The sequence below is a fragment of the Phascolarctos cinereus genome, unplaced genomic scaffold (assembly GCF_003287225.1).
Source record: "Phascolarctos cinereus isolate Bilbo 61053 unplaced genomic scaffold, phaCin_HiC Scaffold_1;HRSCAF=81, whole genome shotgun sequence".
Taxonomy (NCBI): Eukaryota; Metazoa; Chordata; class Mammalia; order Diprotodontia; family Phascolarctidae; genus Phascolarctos; species Phascolarctos cinereus.
The window spans coordinates 293,396,034-293,413,756 of record NW_027555514.1 but is presented as its reverse complement, the minus strand read 5'-3'; the positions used below and the strand labels follow the sequence as shown (position 1 = coordinate 293,413,756).

General features: G+C 52.5%; 1 protein-coding gene across 1 annotated transcript in view; it reads right to left on the bottom strand.

The window, feature by feature from the left end:
• Positions 1 to 12,769: 12,769 nt before the first annotated feature.
• Positions 12,770 to 17,723, bottom strand: part of CERK (ceramide kinase) — a 58,228-nt gene continuing 53,274 nt past the window's right edge. The window contains exons 12-13 of the mRNA XM_020977417.2: positions 15,995 to 16,203; positions 12,770 to 15,511 (exon numbers count right to left, since the gene is read on the bottom strand). Coding sequence (XP_020833076.1) covers positions 15,439 to 15,511; positions 15,995 to 16,203 — 282 coding nt within the window. The 3' untranslated portion in view covers positions 12,770 to 15,438. The remainder of the gene's footprint in view (positions 15,512 to 15,994; positions 16,204 to 17,723) is intronic.

Below are 17,723 nucleotides of genomic sequence, written 5' to 3'. Positions count from 1 at the left end.
CCTGGGTCCTCAGGGTCCAGTACTCTTTTCCAGGGTACCACATGTTTGTGGTATGAGAGACAGATGGAAAATGTCGATTTTGTCCCCATTACAACATGAGGCTGAGGAGTCAGCCCACTGAACCATCGGGACGGAGAGTGGGGGCGGGCACTGCAGATGGCCCGGCAGCTGGGGCCGGGTTCCACAGGTGGCAGGAAGCCGGCTGGCTCGCCTGAGGAATTCACAGGGCTTGTGGTGATCCCGAGATGCTCCCCAGCAGAACCCCCTCCTTCTAACTGGAGCATTTGTTCTCTGGACAATTCTGTCTGGTCACACATCCTGGAACCAAATGGCTTCTGAAGAAAATGAGGTTGTCAGTGGCCTGAAGGTGCTGGTGGGAGGTGAGACAGGGCTGAGAAAATGGTTGGCCAGGGGAGGAGGTGGGTGGCTGGAGGATGAAGAGCCTGGGGCAGCAGATGGACAGCCGGACACTGCCCAAGTAACCATGAAATGGAAAAAAGAGCCATGCCCCATTCTTAAGTGGTCAGAGGAAAGGGAATCCAGAGCACGAATCATGAGAGAAACACAAGCCAGAAGAAGGTCGCCTCCCCCCACCCAAGCAGCAGAAGTGACAAACAGCGAAAAGGACCAAGGTTGGAGGGGCTGCGGAAAGGAGCGCTCATACCCTGCTGGTGGAGCTGTGAACTGGTCAGGGAAAATAGTCTGGAATTTGATTAGAAAAGTCACTGAACTGTGGCTGTGCCTGGACATACCACTACCAGACACACAGCTATGGGGGTCAAAGGCATAAGAAAAAGGTGCCAGACAGAGATGAGTGTCTGTAGTCAGTCAACAAACATTTGAGTGCCCTGTGCGTGCCAGGCACTTTACAATTCTTACCTTATTTGATCCTTACAGAAACCCTCCGTTTTACAGTTGAGGAAACTGAAGCAGACAGAAGTGAAAGAACTTGCCTAGAATCACAGAGGTAGGACATGCCGGATCTGGGGTGAGACCCTGCACCCATCAGACACTGAGGACATGAAAGAGGGTCTCCTCAGCAGGGAGCCAGCAGGGTGCCTGGCACAAACGTGAGAGCCTTGGGCATGGCTGGGGAACACAGAGAGGGGAGGCTGAGTGGGGTTCTGGGCAGTGGTGACGGTGACACCGCTGGGTTAAGGGACCTCCCCGATGGAGCCTTCTGAGGAGTGGCCTCCCCAAGTCTCTCCCTGCCGACCTGGGAGAGTCCAGCCCTGGGACGATGTCTGCCCCGGAGCCAAGTGGCTGATGCCCGGGTTTGTGGAAATGCCCCTACATAGAGAGAGCAGAGGACCAGCACCGGCTGAGCAGAGGGGACCGCAGTGGACCCCACGCTGATTTATGGTCAGCCGTAGACTGGAAAGGCAGAGGGCTCATCTCTACCCACGATGGCCTGGGGCCTCCCCACGAGCTGGCGCGAGGGCCCCCTTTTACAGCTGGGGAGGTGTCTGCCCCCCCAACTCTGAGGGGGGATCCAGACCCCCCCGGGGTCTCCCAATGAGCTGGCGCGAGGACCCCCTTTTACAGCTAGGAGGTGGCTCTGAGGGGGGATCCAGGACCCTGGTGCTTCTAATGTCTTTGCTCCAAAGGACAGGCACTTGAGGGTTTTTGAGCATCGTTAGCATGATTGTCGCGCGTCTTGGACACATGGGTTGCCGTGGTTACAGGACATTTTTCTCTTCGCGGAGGTACCTGTTCCTTAACAGGGCCCCCAGGCTGCGACCTCAGCCATGGCCACCAGGGGGTGCTCCGAGACCCTCACATTCGGCACCAGCTCAAGGCTGGCCTCAGCCTCTGCTTGAAGACGTGCCAAGCATCTCACACTTACCGTCTCAGACAACCCTCACAATAACCCTGTGAGGGAGAGGCGCCGTTACCGCCCTCGTTTTATAAATGAGGAAACTGAGGCCCAGGCAGCTAGCAGGAGGCATTATTCGAATCCGGGCCTCCAGCATTCTCACCTGGAGACATCACCCAGACGTCTCTGTGCTGCCAGGAGGATGCTCTGCCTCTGCTCGGGGATTGCCTGGGCTCCCCTTGGCTGCGTCTGGGTTAAGATGTAGACGTCATCATGTGGTACAGCCTGCATTCATCCGGATTCTCATCCGCCTAATCAATACTGCCCCCTCGGGGGGTGCCCTGCAGGGCGCCTGCTGCAGCATCCTGGGACGCGTGTCCTAGAGCAAGCGCGGTGTGCATCGATTCATCCCAACACGGCACTGTACCAGGCACTGGGGGGAGCAGGGTGTGGTAGAAGCCCACCTGGAGCTGTTCCTGCCCTGCCTGGGACCGCTTGTTCCTGGGGGCCCAGGAGGGGCCCGAGGCCAGAACAAGGCGCACACAGCGAAGTGGCCCTGGGGCCCTCGCCCAGACGGGGTCCTCTGCAGTTCCGACTGGAGCTGAACTGGGGGGGGGGCAGAACCCTATTCCTCACCCTGCACCCCCGTCTCTCTTAGTCCCTCCGGGACTGCTCCCGGGACGTCAGCCTGTGCTCACAAGTAACCCCACTGGCAATCTCTCCTCAGCCAGGTGGAGCCCCCCTTTCCCAGGACTGTCCAGCCTCAGCCCTGCGGTCACAGCCTTCCACACTCACAGATCTGACCATTAACCTCGTCACTTGGTAAGCGGAGGAGGCAGCTGCTCCGGAGTCTGTGGTCTCCCTAGAACACGGAGCTAGGTGGTGCAGTGGTTAGAGTGCTGGCCCTGGAATCAGGAAAACCCGAGTTAGAACCCAGCCTCAGGCACTTACTGAGTGTATCAAGTCACCTAAGTCCCCGTTTGCTTCACTTTCCCTGTCTGTAAAATGAGGATATTAACCACAGTATAGACTTCCCAGGGCTGTTGTGAGGATCCAAGTATGACATAAGTATTATGGGGAAGCCCAGGGCCCTTTCTCAAATCATGCTTTTGATGCACCAAATACAGGATCACAAAGGAAACGACTTGGATGGATGGGCAGTGATACGGCCCCCACAAGCCTCTCCTTTCCGGTGACCCAGAGATCTCCTCCTAATGCCCAAGGCAGTGGGGTTGGGGTGCCGGGGAGGAAGGATCCGTGAGGAGGAAGGTCCGGCTTCTCCAACTATGCAGACCTCCATTTCTTCTTCTCTAAATTGCTGATAGCTAGGGTCCCTTCCAGCCCTAAATCGGGAGGTCGTGGGCTCCAGAGAGTCACCGGAGGGGTGTGATAGAAAGGGAGACACTCCCTCCTGCCCAGCTACAGCGGCGGAGCCCCGGCAGAGGAGAGGGCCCCGCGTGGAGGGAGAGAGCACGCCGTCAGGACTCTGGGCACTCCAGCGGAGTCGGGAGGTTGGGGCCCCGGGCAGAGACCTGTGCTGCCTCTCAGCACGGGGTGCTCCAGGACCAGCCCCTGGGAGCGCTCTGGAAGCCTCCCAACAGCCCCAGGACTCCCCCTAGATTGAGAGGGTGACCTGGGCCTTTCTCCTATGTATCCCTCCCTTCATAGAAAAGGAAACTGAGGCAGAGAGAGGCGGAGGAACAGATTTAGAGCAGAGAAGACACACAGTCATTTTACAGACAAGGAAAGGGAGGCAGTGTTCAGTGACTCCTACCCAGACTCCAAATCCAGCATCCTTCAGGGTCCTATCTCTGGTCTCTAGTCAAGTGATACTTCTGTACTTGACACATGATCTCAGAGAACCTTCCAGAAAACAATAAAATGGTAGAGCTAGAAGGAAGCTTGTAACATCAGAGGCAGTTAGAGCCAGGAGGGGCCTGAGCACAGGGGATGTCAGAGCTGGGAGGGCCTGAGAACAGGGGATGTCAGGGCTGGGAGAGGCCTCTCTTAGAACAGGGGATGTCAGAGGTGGGAAGGTCCTCAGCTCAACTCCCTCATTTCATAGGGGAGGAAAGGAAGGCCCCAGGTCACACAGCAGGTCAGCGGCCAAGTATTTACTTTAGGGGCTGCCAAGTCATGTCCACACCGAGTCTGAGGCCACCTAAGATCCTCAGGGCACTTCAGTGCAGAGCTCTGTGTGTGCTGGTGCCTGGGGAGATAAGGCACCGAGAGCTTGCTGGCTGGTGGCTCAGAGCCCTGCAGTGGGTGTGCAGGCTGCTCGCCCCCTGCCCCTGCCAGTTCTGCTGCGGCGGGCCGAGCTTCAATCCCCTCCCCCACGGGGGGGCGGGCTCCTGACTTTCTGGTCCCCGACAGCGCCGGGTCCCTTCACCCTTGCCCCTCACTCCCCCCAGCTTCTTGAGGGCAGGGCCTGTCTGCCTGTCTTTGTATCTCACAATGCCATATTGGTCACCTCAACTCATTGTCTTATCCCAGGCGAGCTCTTTCAATACTCGCCTGGCTTCTTCTCTGTAGGGAAGGCGAGGCAAGGGCTGTTATCCCCATTTACAGAGGAGGAAACTCAGGTTCCAGCAGGTGGCAGAGCTGGGATTCACAGCCACCTCTTCCAACTGGCTGTCCCAGAACGGTGTGGGGCGGCCCTCCCGCCTCCATTGGAAAGATCTTCCTCGTTGGTCATTTCTTTCCCCCGAGACCTCACTAGCCCTTATCTAAGTCACTTGTGTGTGTGTGCACGCGTGTGTATGTGTGACAGAGAGATAGAGCAGTGGGAGGCCGAGATGGAGAGAAGAGATTTCAACCCAGATCTCCCCGACTCCAGGTGGTGCTTTTTACCCCGTCCATCAGTCCATCAACTGCTCAACCGCATATATTAGAGGCTTATTCCATGTGTTGGGCTGTGCTGGGTGCTGGGGTTAATGAGACAAAAGCAAGAGACTCCTTGTCCTCAGGAAGCTTCCATTCAAACAGGGAAGAAGAGCACACGCACTGAAGTAACAGACAACTTGGAGGTGGCTTAATATTAGTCTGGGAGGGCAGCAGTGGGGGGCCATCAGCAGATGGAGGGCAGGGGAGGCTGTGCCTAGGGTGTGGGGGACATTAGTTATTGGGGGGCAGGGGAGGCTGTGCCTAGGGTGTGGGGGACATTAGCGGTTGGGGGCTGGGAAGGCTGTATCTAGGGTGAGGTGTGTGAGCTGAGTCTAGAGGGCAGAAACGGTGCCCAGGAGGTGGAGGGGAGGGATGCAGAGGGGCGGGAAGAGTGGCAGGGCCAGCTTGGCTGGAGGTCAGGAGGAGCAAGGCCCAGCGAGGCTGGGAAGCCTGGCAGGTTGGGCTGGGTGGAGTTTACATTTTAGCCAGAAGCACCAGGCTGGGCTGGAGCTGGTAAGCCCAGGGCCTCCTTTAATCTGCATTTAAGGAAGATCACTTTGGCAGCAGCCCTCAGTACAAAGCGGGTGGACAGAGACTGGGGGCATCGAGTTCAATTAAGGGGTTCTTGGAGTAATCTAGGAGTGGGGAGGTGAAGGCCCAAGACAGCTTTGGAGCTGTGTAAATAGAGATGATTTAGCAAGGTTTGATCTGACAGCCTGGAGCCGGGGGCTGGGGAGAGAAGCAGTTTGGCTGCAGTCACCCAGCACCAAGGCCTGGCGGGAGATGGGCTGTAAGAGACGTGTCTGGGGCGCATGGGGCTCTGGAGAGATCCCGCTCGGCCTATCCCTGGGCTTTACCGTGAGATGCTTCATTCTCTAGCTCCCCGTGACTCTGCTGCATTCCCCCCACCAGAGTGTAAGCTCCATGAGGGCAGGCCTCAGAGAGGGCTCAGTATGCAGCCCTTCAAGGACGTGTGTTGCCATTTTTTTGTGGCCTCTACCTTGGACAGAGAGAACATCCTGAGACACTGAAGACAGACAGTGACCAGGCCGCTCCAGTCTCCCCCCCCCCCGATTCTGTTCCTGCTGCAGCTGGGCTGGCAGAGCCTCCAGAGGTCCCGGGTCACCTCCACAACAGGGCGGTGCTGGAGGGGGATGCTGACAGACAGAGGGAAGCAGGGACTGCCATCATTCCATTTAATAGCAACGAATGGCCTTCAAGGCTGAGGACATCTGGGCGAATTCTTCTCTGAAAGGAAGAGCTCATGGCTCCCGGTGTGCGCTGATGAATTCAGAATTAGCTATAACTTCAGAAAAAAGATTTAGGAATCACTGTGGACAGTTCAGTGAAGACATCTGCTTAATGTGCAGGCTTGATAGAAGAGGAAGAAAAGGAATGAGATGTCACTTTGCAGAAAAGGAGGGAGAAATGAGAGGGGAAACATTTAGGCTGCATTATCACAGCTGATGAGCCATGCACTCATCCAATCTGGCTGGCTCCATGGAGGGCTAGGAGGCGAAGCTGACTGACCAGTGGGTCCCAAGATGGAAGGTGGACACAGAGGGGGGGTGTTCAAGAAGGACAGCCCAAGGACAGCTTCACCCATTCCTAGAGAATGTCTTCACTCTGTTCTCCATTACTGGAGGCAGGGGATGCAGCGGAAAGAGACCTGACGTCCTTGCTCCAATACTAATTGAATGACTGTGGGCAAGTCACTTCACCTCTTCTCAGACTGGGTTTCCTACTCTTTAAAATAGGGCAACGATGCCCACACAGCAGGGCAATGACCTGACCAAGGCTCTGACAAAGGCTGCCCACATCCTGACTCGGGAGAAGCAGAGGACCCGGTGTAGATCGAGACGGATTTGTCTACCATGGCCAGTGTGCATAGAAGGGGAGGAAGTGACGAGGACGTGAAGCAGAGCGGCTCTGGGCCTCACATCACACTCAGCCACCCTCCTCCCTGGCTGTTCCGCCACTGCCTTGCTCTTTCCTACCTGGACACCGGCCCTCCCCTGGCCTCCCCACCCAGGCCTTCCTGAGCACAAAGCAGAGTCCAAGCAAGGTTGGACACACTCATCTTCGGAGGTCCCATCCTAGGGGCCCAGCTCAGTCCATGGCTGTCCTGAGACACCAGACCCTCCATCGGCTTCACATGCCACACCCAGGCATCCATCCCAGCCACATCGACACACCCCAGCTGCCTTCCACCTTCACCAAAACACCCAAGCATCCTTCCCTGGCGGCCCCCCTCAGGCGTCTTGTCTTCCCTGTTAGGAGGCAGTAAGGTGCTGGAGAGCAGGAACTGCTTTTCTTTTTACCTATTTGTATTCTCAGGACTTAGCACTCAGTCCCTGACACAAAGTTTCATCATTCATCCAACATAATGAATTAACTTAGACACCTTTTCACAAACAACCAAGCTGCAGGTCACAGAAATCTGTGGTGTCACAAACAATCCCTTTTCTAACGTGGAAATGTTTGTGTTTGTTGGTGTTTTCCTAGTTCAGAATAACAAAAATGAAAACAGAACAAGAAAGACCCCGACCTGCACAGCTTCCCTTCTCCAGGGTGTTTTAGGGAAAGCACTCTATAGGATGATCAGAATTCAGCGCTGGAATCTCTTCCAACATCTCCTGTTTCTAAGGACTTGCCTTCAAACCTGATTGCGAGCTGTCAGAAATCTCATTATCACTATTCCGTGCTTGGGAGAGTGGTCCTGAGCCACGTCACTCAGTTCACTTGATTTCATTCCTCTAACATTAAGTCCTTTCCTTTCTGCCCAATGTCGCCGCTTCTGCTTTCTAGGGCCAAGCAGACTGGGGCTAATCCCATTTCCCCATGACAGCCCTGTTGTGAATCCTCTTACTTTTTCATCAGTTTGGTTTGATTCAATCCATTTCCCTATAGAGCCATATCAATCAATTCAAGTCTTTAACCAGACTGTGAAATCCTCGAAGGCCAAGAGCTCCTGCAACCAAGGAATCCCAGGTTTGAAAGGGGGTGCCCCTGGTCCGCAGCACTTCCAACCTGTGGTCACCCAGGCTCTGCCTGAAGCCCTCCACAGAGAAGGCTCTTGTGAAACCTCCCTGGAAAGCCTTTCCTCCTCTCTCTCTTTTCAAGCGACTGTGAACTCGACACCTTCCAAGAGCGTCCAAGCTCACAGGGGCAGGAACAGCTGGGTTTGCTTTTGTATCCCCAAGTAGACCTGGAGCCTTTGCCATGGCAGGTTCTCAATCCACGTTCTTTCACTGACTCATTCGGAGCAGGCACTTAGGTTCCACATATCTCATTTGATATACACTATGGTCCCCCTCCATCTCAAGCCTTCCAGAACCACCACCTGCCTGCAGGTAGGATGTCTGAGTCCCTCTGCCCATGGTGCACACCTGCTGGGCGGCTCTGCAGACAAGGGGCGTCTTCTGTTCCTTTCTAAACTCTACGGCTGCTCTCCATGGTACCAGTCTTGACAGGACCCTCCCTCTCCACCTTGCCCTCATTTTCATTTCAAACCCTTTAGAGTAGACTCAGCGAGACTCTAGGCCAATGTATTTTTGGGGCTCTGAGCCACGTTCGGTCTAGCTCTGGCCAATAACCCATCATCGCCATGCTTGGGGCCTCAAACACCAGCTCAGTCAAGTACTCTCCAAACTTAACTTCCGAATACTTCATTGTGTGATGTAGTGTCAGAAAGGCAGGTCCTTGGGACCTCTGCCCCCTCTGTTCTTTCTTCTTATTCCTCCTTAAAATCCTGCTGACAATCCTTTAAAGATTTTAGAGAGTCAGGATACTTCCCTCCTCCAGAATGGAAACCAACACCAACTTTGTGTACACATTGGGAAATCCTTGCTCTCCCCATCTGCTTGGGTTTAGAAAACTAGCATCCCTGCTTTAAAAAGAGGACACCATGCTAGTCTGGCAAGACCTGCTCTGGCTGAAGCCATGCTGGCTCTTCGGAAAGACTGCTTTCCTTCCTAAATGCCCTCCATGTAAACACCCATTTAAGAATGTGTTCTAGAACCTGGCTAAGAGTCAAGGTCAAGATCACTGACCTCTACTTTGGGTTCTCTCCTTTTCCTCATCTGCTGATTGCCAGCCCCCTCCTTCTCTGGGCTTCCCTTCCCCTTGGCTGTCTCAGATCTGGGCCATTCCCACACTATCTCCAGCACAGGGCTGTAAGGAAAGCTTCTTGCAAACATGAAGTGCACCTGGAGCTCTTGTCCAAGACCCACATACCAATGGGTGTCTTGTCCTACTGTATTTCACAGTTTGGGCACTACACACCATTAATCTGCTGTCTTTCTTCTTCTTCAAAGGCTTACTGAGGTTGCTTTTATCCCCACTATGGTCACTTCCCAATAACTCCCCCCTCGTCTGTCCATTCATGTGAGAAAAACATAAACACCACCAACCCAAACAGTGATCTGTGCTGGCAACATCCCACACCCATGTCCCTCCACTTTATTTTTCTAGCAAGAATAATTTTCTGACAGTGCTTACAAATATGAGAAGCAGTGGACAAAGCTCCTAAAGGGACTCCCCCCGGTAAAAATACGAGTGATGAAGGCAACTGACTACTAAATCAGCAGGTAACATTCCATCAATAACTCCTCCGTCCAGTGCAAACCTCTCCGAAGATGGGGATATTTCCCACATAATAAAAACAGGGAATTTATCCCTTGCAAAGCTGAGATTTTAGACCATGAAAATGTCACTTCAGTTCTTGTTAAAAAGGAAGTTTCTGTCTGATCTGTCAAATACGGAGAAACGGCAAAAGATATGCATGATATCAACTAATGACAACTGGTACAAAATTCAGCAAAACCAGGAAAACAATATACCCAATGACTATTCCCAACAGAAACTGAGAACGCCACCATCACGACACAAGGAATTCTGCAAAATTACAAGAACGAGCTTGGTCAAAGAGGAGCTAGGAGAAAACAGCTCCTTCTACTCTTTGGCAGAGATGGGTGGGGGATGGAGCTATCACATTTTATCAACATGTTTTTCCAGTATATTCTAAAGTATTCAACATATTAAGTTTTGCTGAATTGTTTTCTCTTCCTCTTTTCCTTTATTAAAAAAAAATTCTTGAGGGACAGCTTCTGTGGTGGGAGGGATAAAGGGTGTGAAAGGAGGAGGCATGGGCGATGTGAAAACAAAAGATAGTAAAGATAGTAAAAAGCAACTTTTTTAAAAAGGAAACTCTTCTAACAATCCCCTTTCCCAGCTCTCAGGTAGACCTGAAACACCTGAGGTGTCTCCCATCTTGTCAACTACACCGAGGCATGTATGCAGCTACAAATCACAGCCTCTCACAGCTGCAAGGGACCAGGGTCATCCGGCCCAACTCAACCCAAAACGGAGATCCCTTCTACAACAGCCCTGGCAAACGCTCATCCAGCTGTTATTTAAAGACCTCCAGTGACGAGGAGTCCTATTCTATTATTGGGAAATTCTTAGTTTTAAGAAATTCCTCCTACTGAACCGCAGCCAGCTTCCCATCCCTCTGCTGGAACGCAGGAGAATTCTACTCTCCTCCTTACACGTCACCTCGCCCTGAGCTGGCCATATAGTTGGTCCCCAGTACCATCCAAACTCAAGTAATTGTACAGTCAAGTGCTGCAGGAAGATTTGGGGAAGGGGCAGATAGGGAGCGCTGTGGATAGAGCACTGGCCCTGCAGTCAGGAGGGCCAGGGTTCAAATCTGACCTCAGACCAAACACTTGACACTTACTAGCTGCGTGACCCTGGGCAAGTCACTTGACCCCAGTTGCCTAAAAAAAAAAAAGATTTAGGAAGACAAGCCATTTCCACCACCACCACCACCACCACCACCTCAGGGGAAGCCATCATCTTCTCCTGCCTGGATGACTGCAGTAGGGGTCTGCCTGCCTCAAGTCTCCCCCCCTCCAATCCAGCCTCCATTTGGCCCCCAAAGGGACACAGAAGTGACACAAAATTAGCTTCTGGCACACTCTCATCTTCAAAGTCCAGTATCAAATCCCAAGGCATCCAAGGCCCGTCTTCTCGCTCCTCCCCCTACGTCCTCTGGGATCTGATGTTGCTGGTCTCCTAGCTCTTCCTCCCCCAGGATGCTCCATCTCCTGATGCTGGGGGGCATTTTCACAGCCACCTGTGTCTGGAGCTCTCTCCCTCAGCGTCTGTCTCTTTGCTTCCCTGGCTTCCTTTAAATCCCTGCTAGAATCTCACCCAAGAGACCCTGTGGATTCTCTCCAACTTCTCCTGCACACCCACCATCTTGCTGGTACGTCATTATTTGCATCGTCTCCCTGTTAGCGCCATGCCCGCAGGAACTCACCCCCTCCCCCTTTTGTATCTCCAACACAGCACAGGGCCCGGCATAAGGTAGTTGCTTAATCAATGCTTGCTAACTGACCAGCTGGAGGTCATCTTGTGGACAATGGGTCGGGCAGAGTGGGCAGAGCCATGGCCTTGAAGTCAGAATATCCACCTCACCCCTTCCTGGCTGTGTGATCCTGGACCAGTCACTTGCCTTCTCAAGCCTCAGCAGCCCCTCCAAAACGCCCAATAGACCTTTACACAGCATAACAACGTCCTCAGTATACTTATCTCCACTTCACAGGGCAGGAAAGGAAACTTCAAGAGGGCAGGGATTTGTTCCAGCTCACTCCCATTAGGCTCCCTCGCTCTTTCCCCTCTAACGTGGAGCTCAGCCTCCTCACTGAGCTGATGACAGATCTGACATCTAGGGCTGAACATGACCTCGGAGACCACCTGGTCTAGCCCCTCCCCCCATTCTGCTGATGAGGAAAAGGGACGATAGTGTGAGCACCAAGAGTCAGCGGCAGAGGAGGGGCTAGAACCCAGGGCTCCTGACGCCTCAGAACCAGGAGGCAGGGGTGGGGGACAGGGGACAGCCAGCATCCTGCGGTCACAGGCCAGGAGTGGAGAAGGGCCTTCCTTCAGACATGGTCACAGGCTTCCTCCCTCCTGGGTCTTGGTATCCACAGATTGACACAAATGTCAAATGGACAAAAATGATGACTCAGTCCCGTGGGGCATGCCTGGTGGCTGGTGGCAAGCAGGGCTGGCTCCCGTTTCCCTCCCACACGTTCCAGCCTTTCTCTGTCACCTCCCCTAGCAGGGTTCAGTGAAGGGCTCCCTGAAGCCCCATCCTCGGCACACAAAGAGCCCCAGACTCAGGAGTCAGTAAATCTGAGACTGAATTCCTGCTGTGCCGCTCGGACCTGGGGTGACTGACAAGGCCCTGAATGTCTCAGGAGTCGCTGCCCCGTTTATGATACGGGTGTGCTACCCCTGCCCGCCACGTCTGCTGCACCCCAAGAGCACAGGCACCCGTCCTCACTGCAGAAGGCCATCGGATACAAGCATGCCCTGCCAAGGTCCTTCAGTAGATGGGGATTTCAGGAACGTGCCTCCACCGGGCACCGCACTTGGTGAAGGAGACACTCTTCTTGTCCCCATTTCACAGCTGAGAAAGCAGACAGGAGTTTAGTGGCTTGCTATGAGGACCCAGGTCTTCTGGACTCCAGGCCCAGCACTCTCCCCTTAGTCCACCTGAAAAGAAAGGAAGGCTCAGTCTATCCAGGCCATGCTGACTAAGGCTGCTCACCTGAGGCCTGTTATTTCCAGGCTTTTCCAGTGTTTCTGAGAGAAAGGGGAGGAGAAGAAATGAACCAACCATGGCATGGAGAAAAATAGGTCACCAGCCACCCACTCCATCCTCATCTGATCCTCTTGTTTGGACTTCCCCAACATTTCCCAACGTCTCTGTCACTCCCGACCCTCTCAGAGAGCCATCCCTCGTAACAAACTGCAGGAAAGCAGGGTGGTCCTGTGCCTGACCAGTGTCGATGTCCACCTGGGAGGGCCAGAAGAGCTCAGCCGTGCTGAACCACGAGGACATGGATGCCACAGGGTAGGATCATCTCCACCCCCCCCCCCCAGGATCCCTCCCAGCTCTCAGTGCCATAACATGGGGGTTGGGGGAGGGGGCAAACTCACATGGTTCTTTGTTTTTTTGAACAAGAACTTTCAACACAAGCAAGAAAAAAAGTCAAATTCTGTCCAACATAATTTTATTTTTCAAAGTCTTCTCGATACATCAGAACATTAAGTATACCCTCTTCTAATCTTGAAACCAGCAAGATTAGACAGAAAATTAAACTTAAGTTTTTCCATCAGTAATTTCTTTCTCCCCATGATTGTACTTAAGGATTAAATTCATAATTGTTTTCAGATAAAAGCGGGCACAACCTGAAAAGCCTTTTTCTTAATGAAAACAAGCAAGAATGCATCACATCACAGGAGGACAGCTGCAGCCCATCCTCTCCTGACGTGTGTCCCCGGCTAACGGCCCCCCTCGGATGCTGCCCCCCAGGCTAGGACAAGGTCGGTCGGTGGGCCGGTGCCAAGGCCCACCCGCTAGAGAAGGTGGTGCCCATGAAGGGAGGGGCTGCCCGTGCACGGGCTACACAAAGCGTGTTGTAGCGGGAGGCACCGCTGCTGCCACTACACTGACAAAACCCCGGCTCACCTCCCAGGTGCCAAATGCCAGGGGCCTGGATTCCACAAGACAATAGACAAACCAACCATCGGTGAGGATTCTGCAACTTCCATTGGGACAGAGGGGAAAGTAGGGGAACGTCCAGGCTCATTAGCCTCTAAATCAAGTCTCTGTTTGTGAGGCCGTGTTCCAAACTGAAGCCACCTTGGCAAAGCAGGGAATGTGGACCAGGCCTTTTTCTGGACCAAGTGCTTCCTTTATTAGCAGTTCAAACGATGACCCTAAAACTGGCAAGGCAGACCAGTAGCAGGCTTGGATTTCTGAGCAGGGGCAATGCCCCTTTGGAGACTCCTTTGGAGTCAGAAGGAAAGACCTAAAGCAGGCTGACCTGCCACTTTCACAAAAAAGGCTTGTTCAAGTGTAGAGTTTGACTTGGCATACCGTAAAGGCAGTCACCGAGAACATGGGGAATTCCCACCAAGAATGGGAACGCCGGCCACGGTCACTCTGTGGGGCCATCACCATTCCAGGGATGGGCTGAACGAGAAAGGCAATGGTGCCGAGACTGGTGCCCGCTGTGCCGAGATCCGGGCAGAAGGAAGGGAATGCCCAAACAGGAGACATGGTCCCTGCCCTCAGGATCTTAGAGGCCGGCAGGCTGAAAGCGTTTAAAGAACTCTTGGAGAGCACAGCCCTGGTTTGTTTGGATCCAGCCATTTGATTCCAGCCCGAGGCCACCTGACTACTTCTTTTACCCTGGAAACCCTCGTGTTCTCATGACTCGACCATAAGCGTTTCCCTCTCCTTCCCAGGGTTGGACCTGCTGATGCGACAGGCAAGCGATGGTTACTTCAGAAGACTAAACTGCTCTGAGTAAATTCTAAAAATATACTATGTGATGTATGTTAAATCAATCTAAATACCTAACTGAATCGGTAAAAACTCACCCATTCTAGAAGATTCTAGAAGAGTACAGAAAATAGCCTACTTTTGTAAAAGCTGTGTCAAGTATTTCACTATGAGAACGCACGCAAGTGACTCTAAGCTCGTCTTCTTGTACTTTAACAGAGCCTACTTTGCATACATTTTATCATATTCATAACTAGGAATAAGAATAAAACAATGGCCTAGGACACAATTTAGTAATTATGCTGCTACTCGAGGAGGAATGCCTTCACTGAAAAATCTGGTTCCTCTGATAATGGTACTTTCAAGTGCTTCGGCAGTAAATGAACCATTAATCGTGGTCTGGAGACAAAACACAAACACTGAAAGCCCCCATGACATACAGGGCTGGGGCTGAAAAGGATAAAACTTCCAATAAATATATGGAACTAAGCAAGGCAGACAAGATTCCAACACTCAGGCCTCAGGCCCCCACACAAGGTAATGCAAATGGACACACACAGGAGAAGAACAATTGCATGTCTGTCGACAACACTCGCTTTTGCAGTTAATATCACTAACGACAAACGATTCACAGAGTAAACTTGTGATTTACTGACCGCCGGCTTCGAGCAGCACAATGAAGGTCATTTTAACCACTCAGCCTGCGCCAACACAAAGCACCAACGTTTGCAATCCCGAGGGTTGGGTTTTCTAAAAAAGGAAAAGTTTGTCTCGGAGCGCCTGTCTTTCTGCCTTCAGAGCCGAGCGCTCCGTGACCTGCTTCTGCCAACACGCCTCGGGAGCACCTGCCACCAGCTGAGACAGTTCTCGTGAAAACACAACACTGGAAGGTGAATCATGAATTACGATTGTTGAAGTGCCAGTATCTGCCAGAGGCCAGAATTCACTGCACTATGGAAAGGTTCAAGGAAAGCCCCCTTAGCCCTGAATGGGGAGAGAGGAGAAGGAAGGCCCCGCCCTTCCATCCCGAGGATTTGCAGATGAGACTGCCGACCTCTGGCCTTCCCGTGGTGTGTGACTGATGGGCAGGACGCATGTTATCTCAGGCCCCTCAGAGAGGTGGGCAGTGCCATCATGAACAGCTTTGCCAGCCCCAGGCCCCTGATGATTCACCTCGTAAAATGCTCAGGACGGTACAGACACTGTGGAAAAAAGGCAGTTTTCTAAAATCAACATTTAACTATCAAAAATAAATTCCAAATTTCAAATGTGTGTATGCACCAACAGAACTGGTCTGCAACATTCTTTCTAATAAATATGTCTGAAGATTTACAAGCGCCGGCTGCACCCCAAGGCCTCCGCTGGCAGCAGTGTCTCAGCTGAGGGCTTCCTGCGCTGGGGCCTCCTCAATCCCTCGGGCGAAGAGCTGCAGCAGCTGGCAGTGAACCCTGAGAGCAAAGACGTCAGAGATCAATCATGGCACAGAGACGGCATGAGTCCCAGCGCTAAGTCTGCAGACTGCGTGCAGTCAGCTCACGGGAGAGGGGACGGCACAGGTCTCGCCTCAGAGAGCTGGGATCTGAGTGAGCCTGGGCAGACCTCTCCCCATTTCCGAGCTCCGGCTCAGAGTGCTGTCGTGAATGGGAGTCTCTAAAGGTGCTGCATGTTCTCAGACCCCATCCAGCTCTTCCATTCTAGCCTAGCAGGAACTCTGTCCCCTTATTTCTAAATAAAGGGGCTGGAGGAGCATGCCCAGTCCTGACATGGGGGCAGCTGATGCTCAGAGAAGGGCTGGGACTTGTGACCACGAGGGGCAGACTGAAGGCTCCCGTCCGAGTCTCCTGACTACGGCTGCTCATCACAAGCGCCCGGTCAGTGTCCGCTGACAACCCGGCCCAAGGTAGGAAGGGACACGGAGGGGAGACACCCACCTGACTTCAACAGCAGAACTGTTCAGAATTTCTCCATCACAGTTCCAGGTACTGTTAGGAAGAGTGCAGCAACAGGCTGGATGATCACTGCAGATCTGACCAAATCGTTTTTTCCCTAGATCTTTGAGATCACCATCCTCATCTTCCAAATGCTTTGACGTGAACTGAAATTTCCTCACCCGGTAAACCTCAACAAATGCAAAGTCAAACTACAAAACAAAGTAAATAGGATAATTATGTCCTTAAATTTTGTGTTTTTGGAAAGCAAAATTGTACGCTGAAAAAAATCCTCCAGTCTTCCATGACTACACGTGGAATTGGCATGTCACCTCTCATTTAAGAAACAGAGCCATTTCCCTAGAGAGGGCATTCCTGCTGGTCTGGTTTCTAGGTTGGCTGATCATTCTGGCATGGGGAGAAGGATGAGGCTCGTCTCCGGGCCAGTCCCCACTCTCAATCCTGGTGCCTTGAATTCATGCCTGTGCCCCTAGTTGGACTGCACTGGCCTTTCAGACTCGCCCTCCAGAATCCAGGCAGTGAGCAGCCTCCCTTCTCACTAGGCCAGAGCAGCCGTTTACATAGCCTCTCAATGGGCCTGAGAAGCCAATCACCATATAAAAATCACCCAAGCAGCTTTCTGAACAGTCTTAGGGCTTAAACAAAATCACACAGCAGCCTGTTTGTAAAACTCTTCCTGAAAACTGAAGGTCCCGCCAGCTGCCCCTCAGCCTCACGGTTCCTTAAATCTCTAGCACCTTCCACTCAGCTCCTGCTGTGGGCTGGTCCAACAAGAGAAGCCACTGAGCATTGCATGAAAAAGTCACTTGACTTTGCACAGCCCCTGGCCCTCTGCCCCAGTGATGCCCCCATGGGGGACACACCCGAGGAGGGCAAAGTGCATGGAGGACTGCCAGCAGCATTTTTTGTCACAGTGAGTGAAGAAAGGTGACGCTGCTGTGCCCTGAGAAATACACCTATGCGGAATGCAAAGAAACTTCAAGTCTCCAGCCAGGGACGACACCCCGGGGCAGGCAGTGAGCCTCCTGTGCCATCAGCCTCTATGATATTGTTGTGAGGAAAAGCTCTGGGGTGCAGCTTGAGGCTTAGCAGGCATAGAGAAGAAAGAACCACAGTAAGACATTTCATTACTAGTGTGACCCCAGGCAAGTCACTTAACCTCGACTGCCTCACCAAAAAGCCAAAGACACTCCAGAGCTGCTTCCTTACCTGACCCCATCCTAAATCATCCACCCTGGGAGGGAGTGTGTGGGACCTCTGGTCCATACTGATGGAAGCTCGGGGCCATGAAGGCAACACACAGAGCTGGCCCTGCTTTATGGCGGCTGTATGTGCATTCTAAGTGAATCCTGGATGACTGAATCTCAGTTCTGTTAAATGCAACAGGGTTACCAATAAATATGAAAAGGGCCAGACAAGGCAGAGGCAGAGAAAAAATTCACCAATTCTTAAATCTTTTTTCCTACTTTCATAAAAGGCCAACTTTTTTTAAAGGGCAAGACAGCTGCTAATTTTAAGAGGGTTTGACAAGATCTTAAGACTGACAGACAGCACCAACACGAGCTGTTATTTTTCATAGTGAAAGAGGAACATGACACATCTTCATTTAAATGTCCTTTTTTAGAAAAAGTGCCTTTGGTAGATGGGTTCAAGGGACAAACCAAGTTTCTGAACACTCCTCCTAACAAAGTGAGCACTCCAGAGAGGCCTC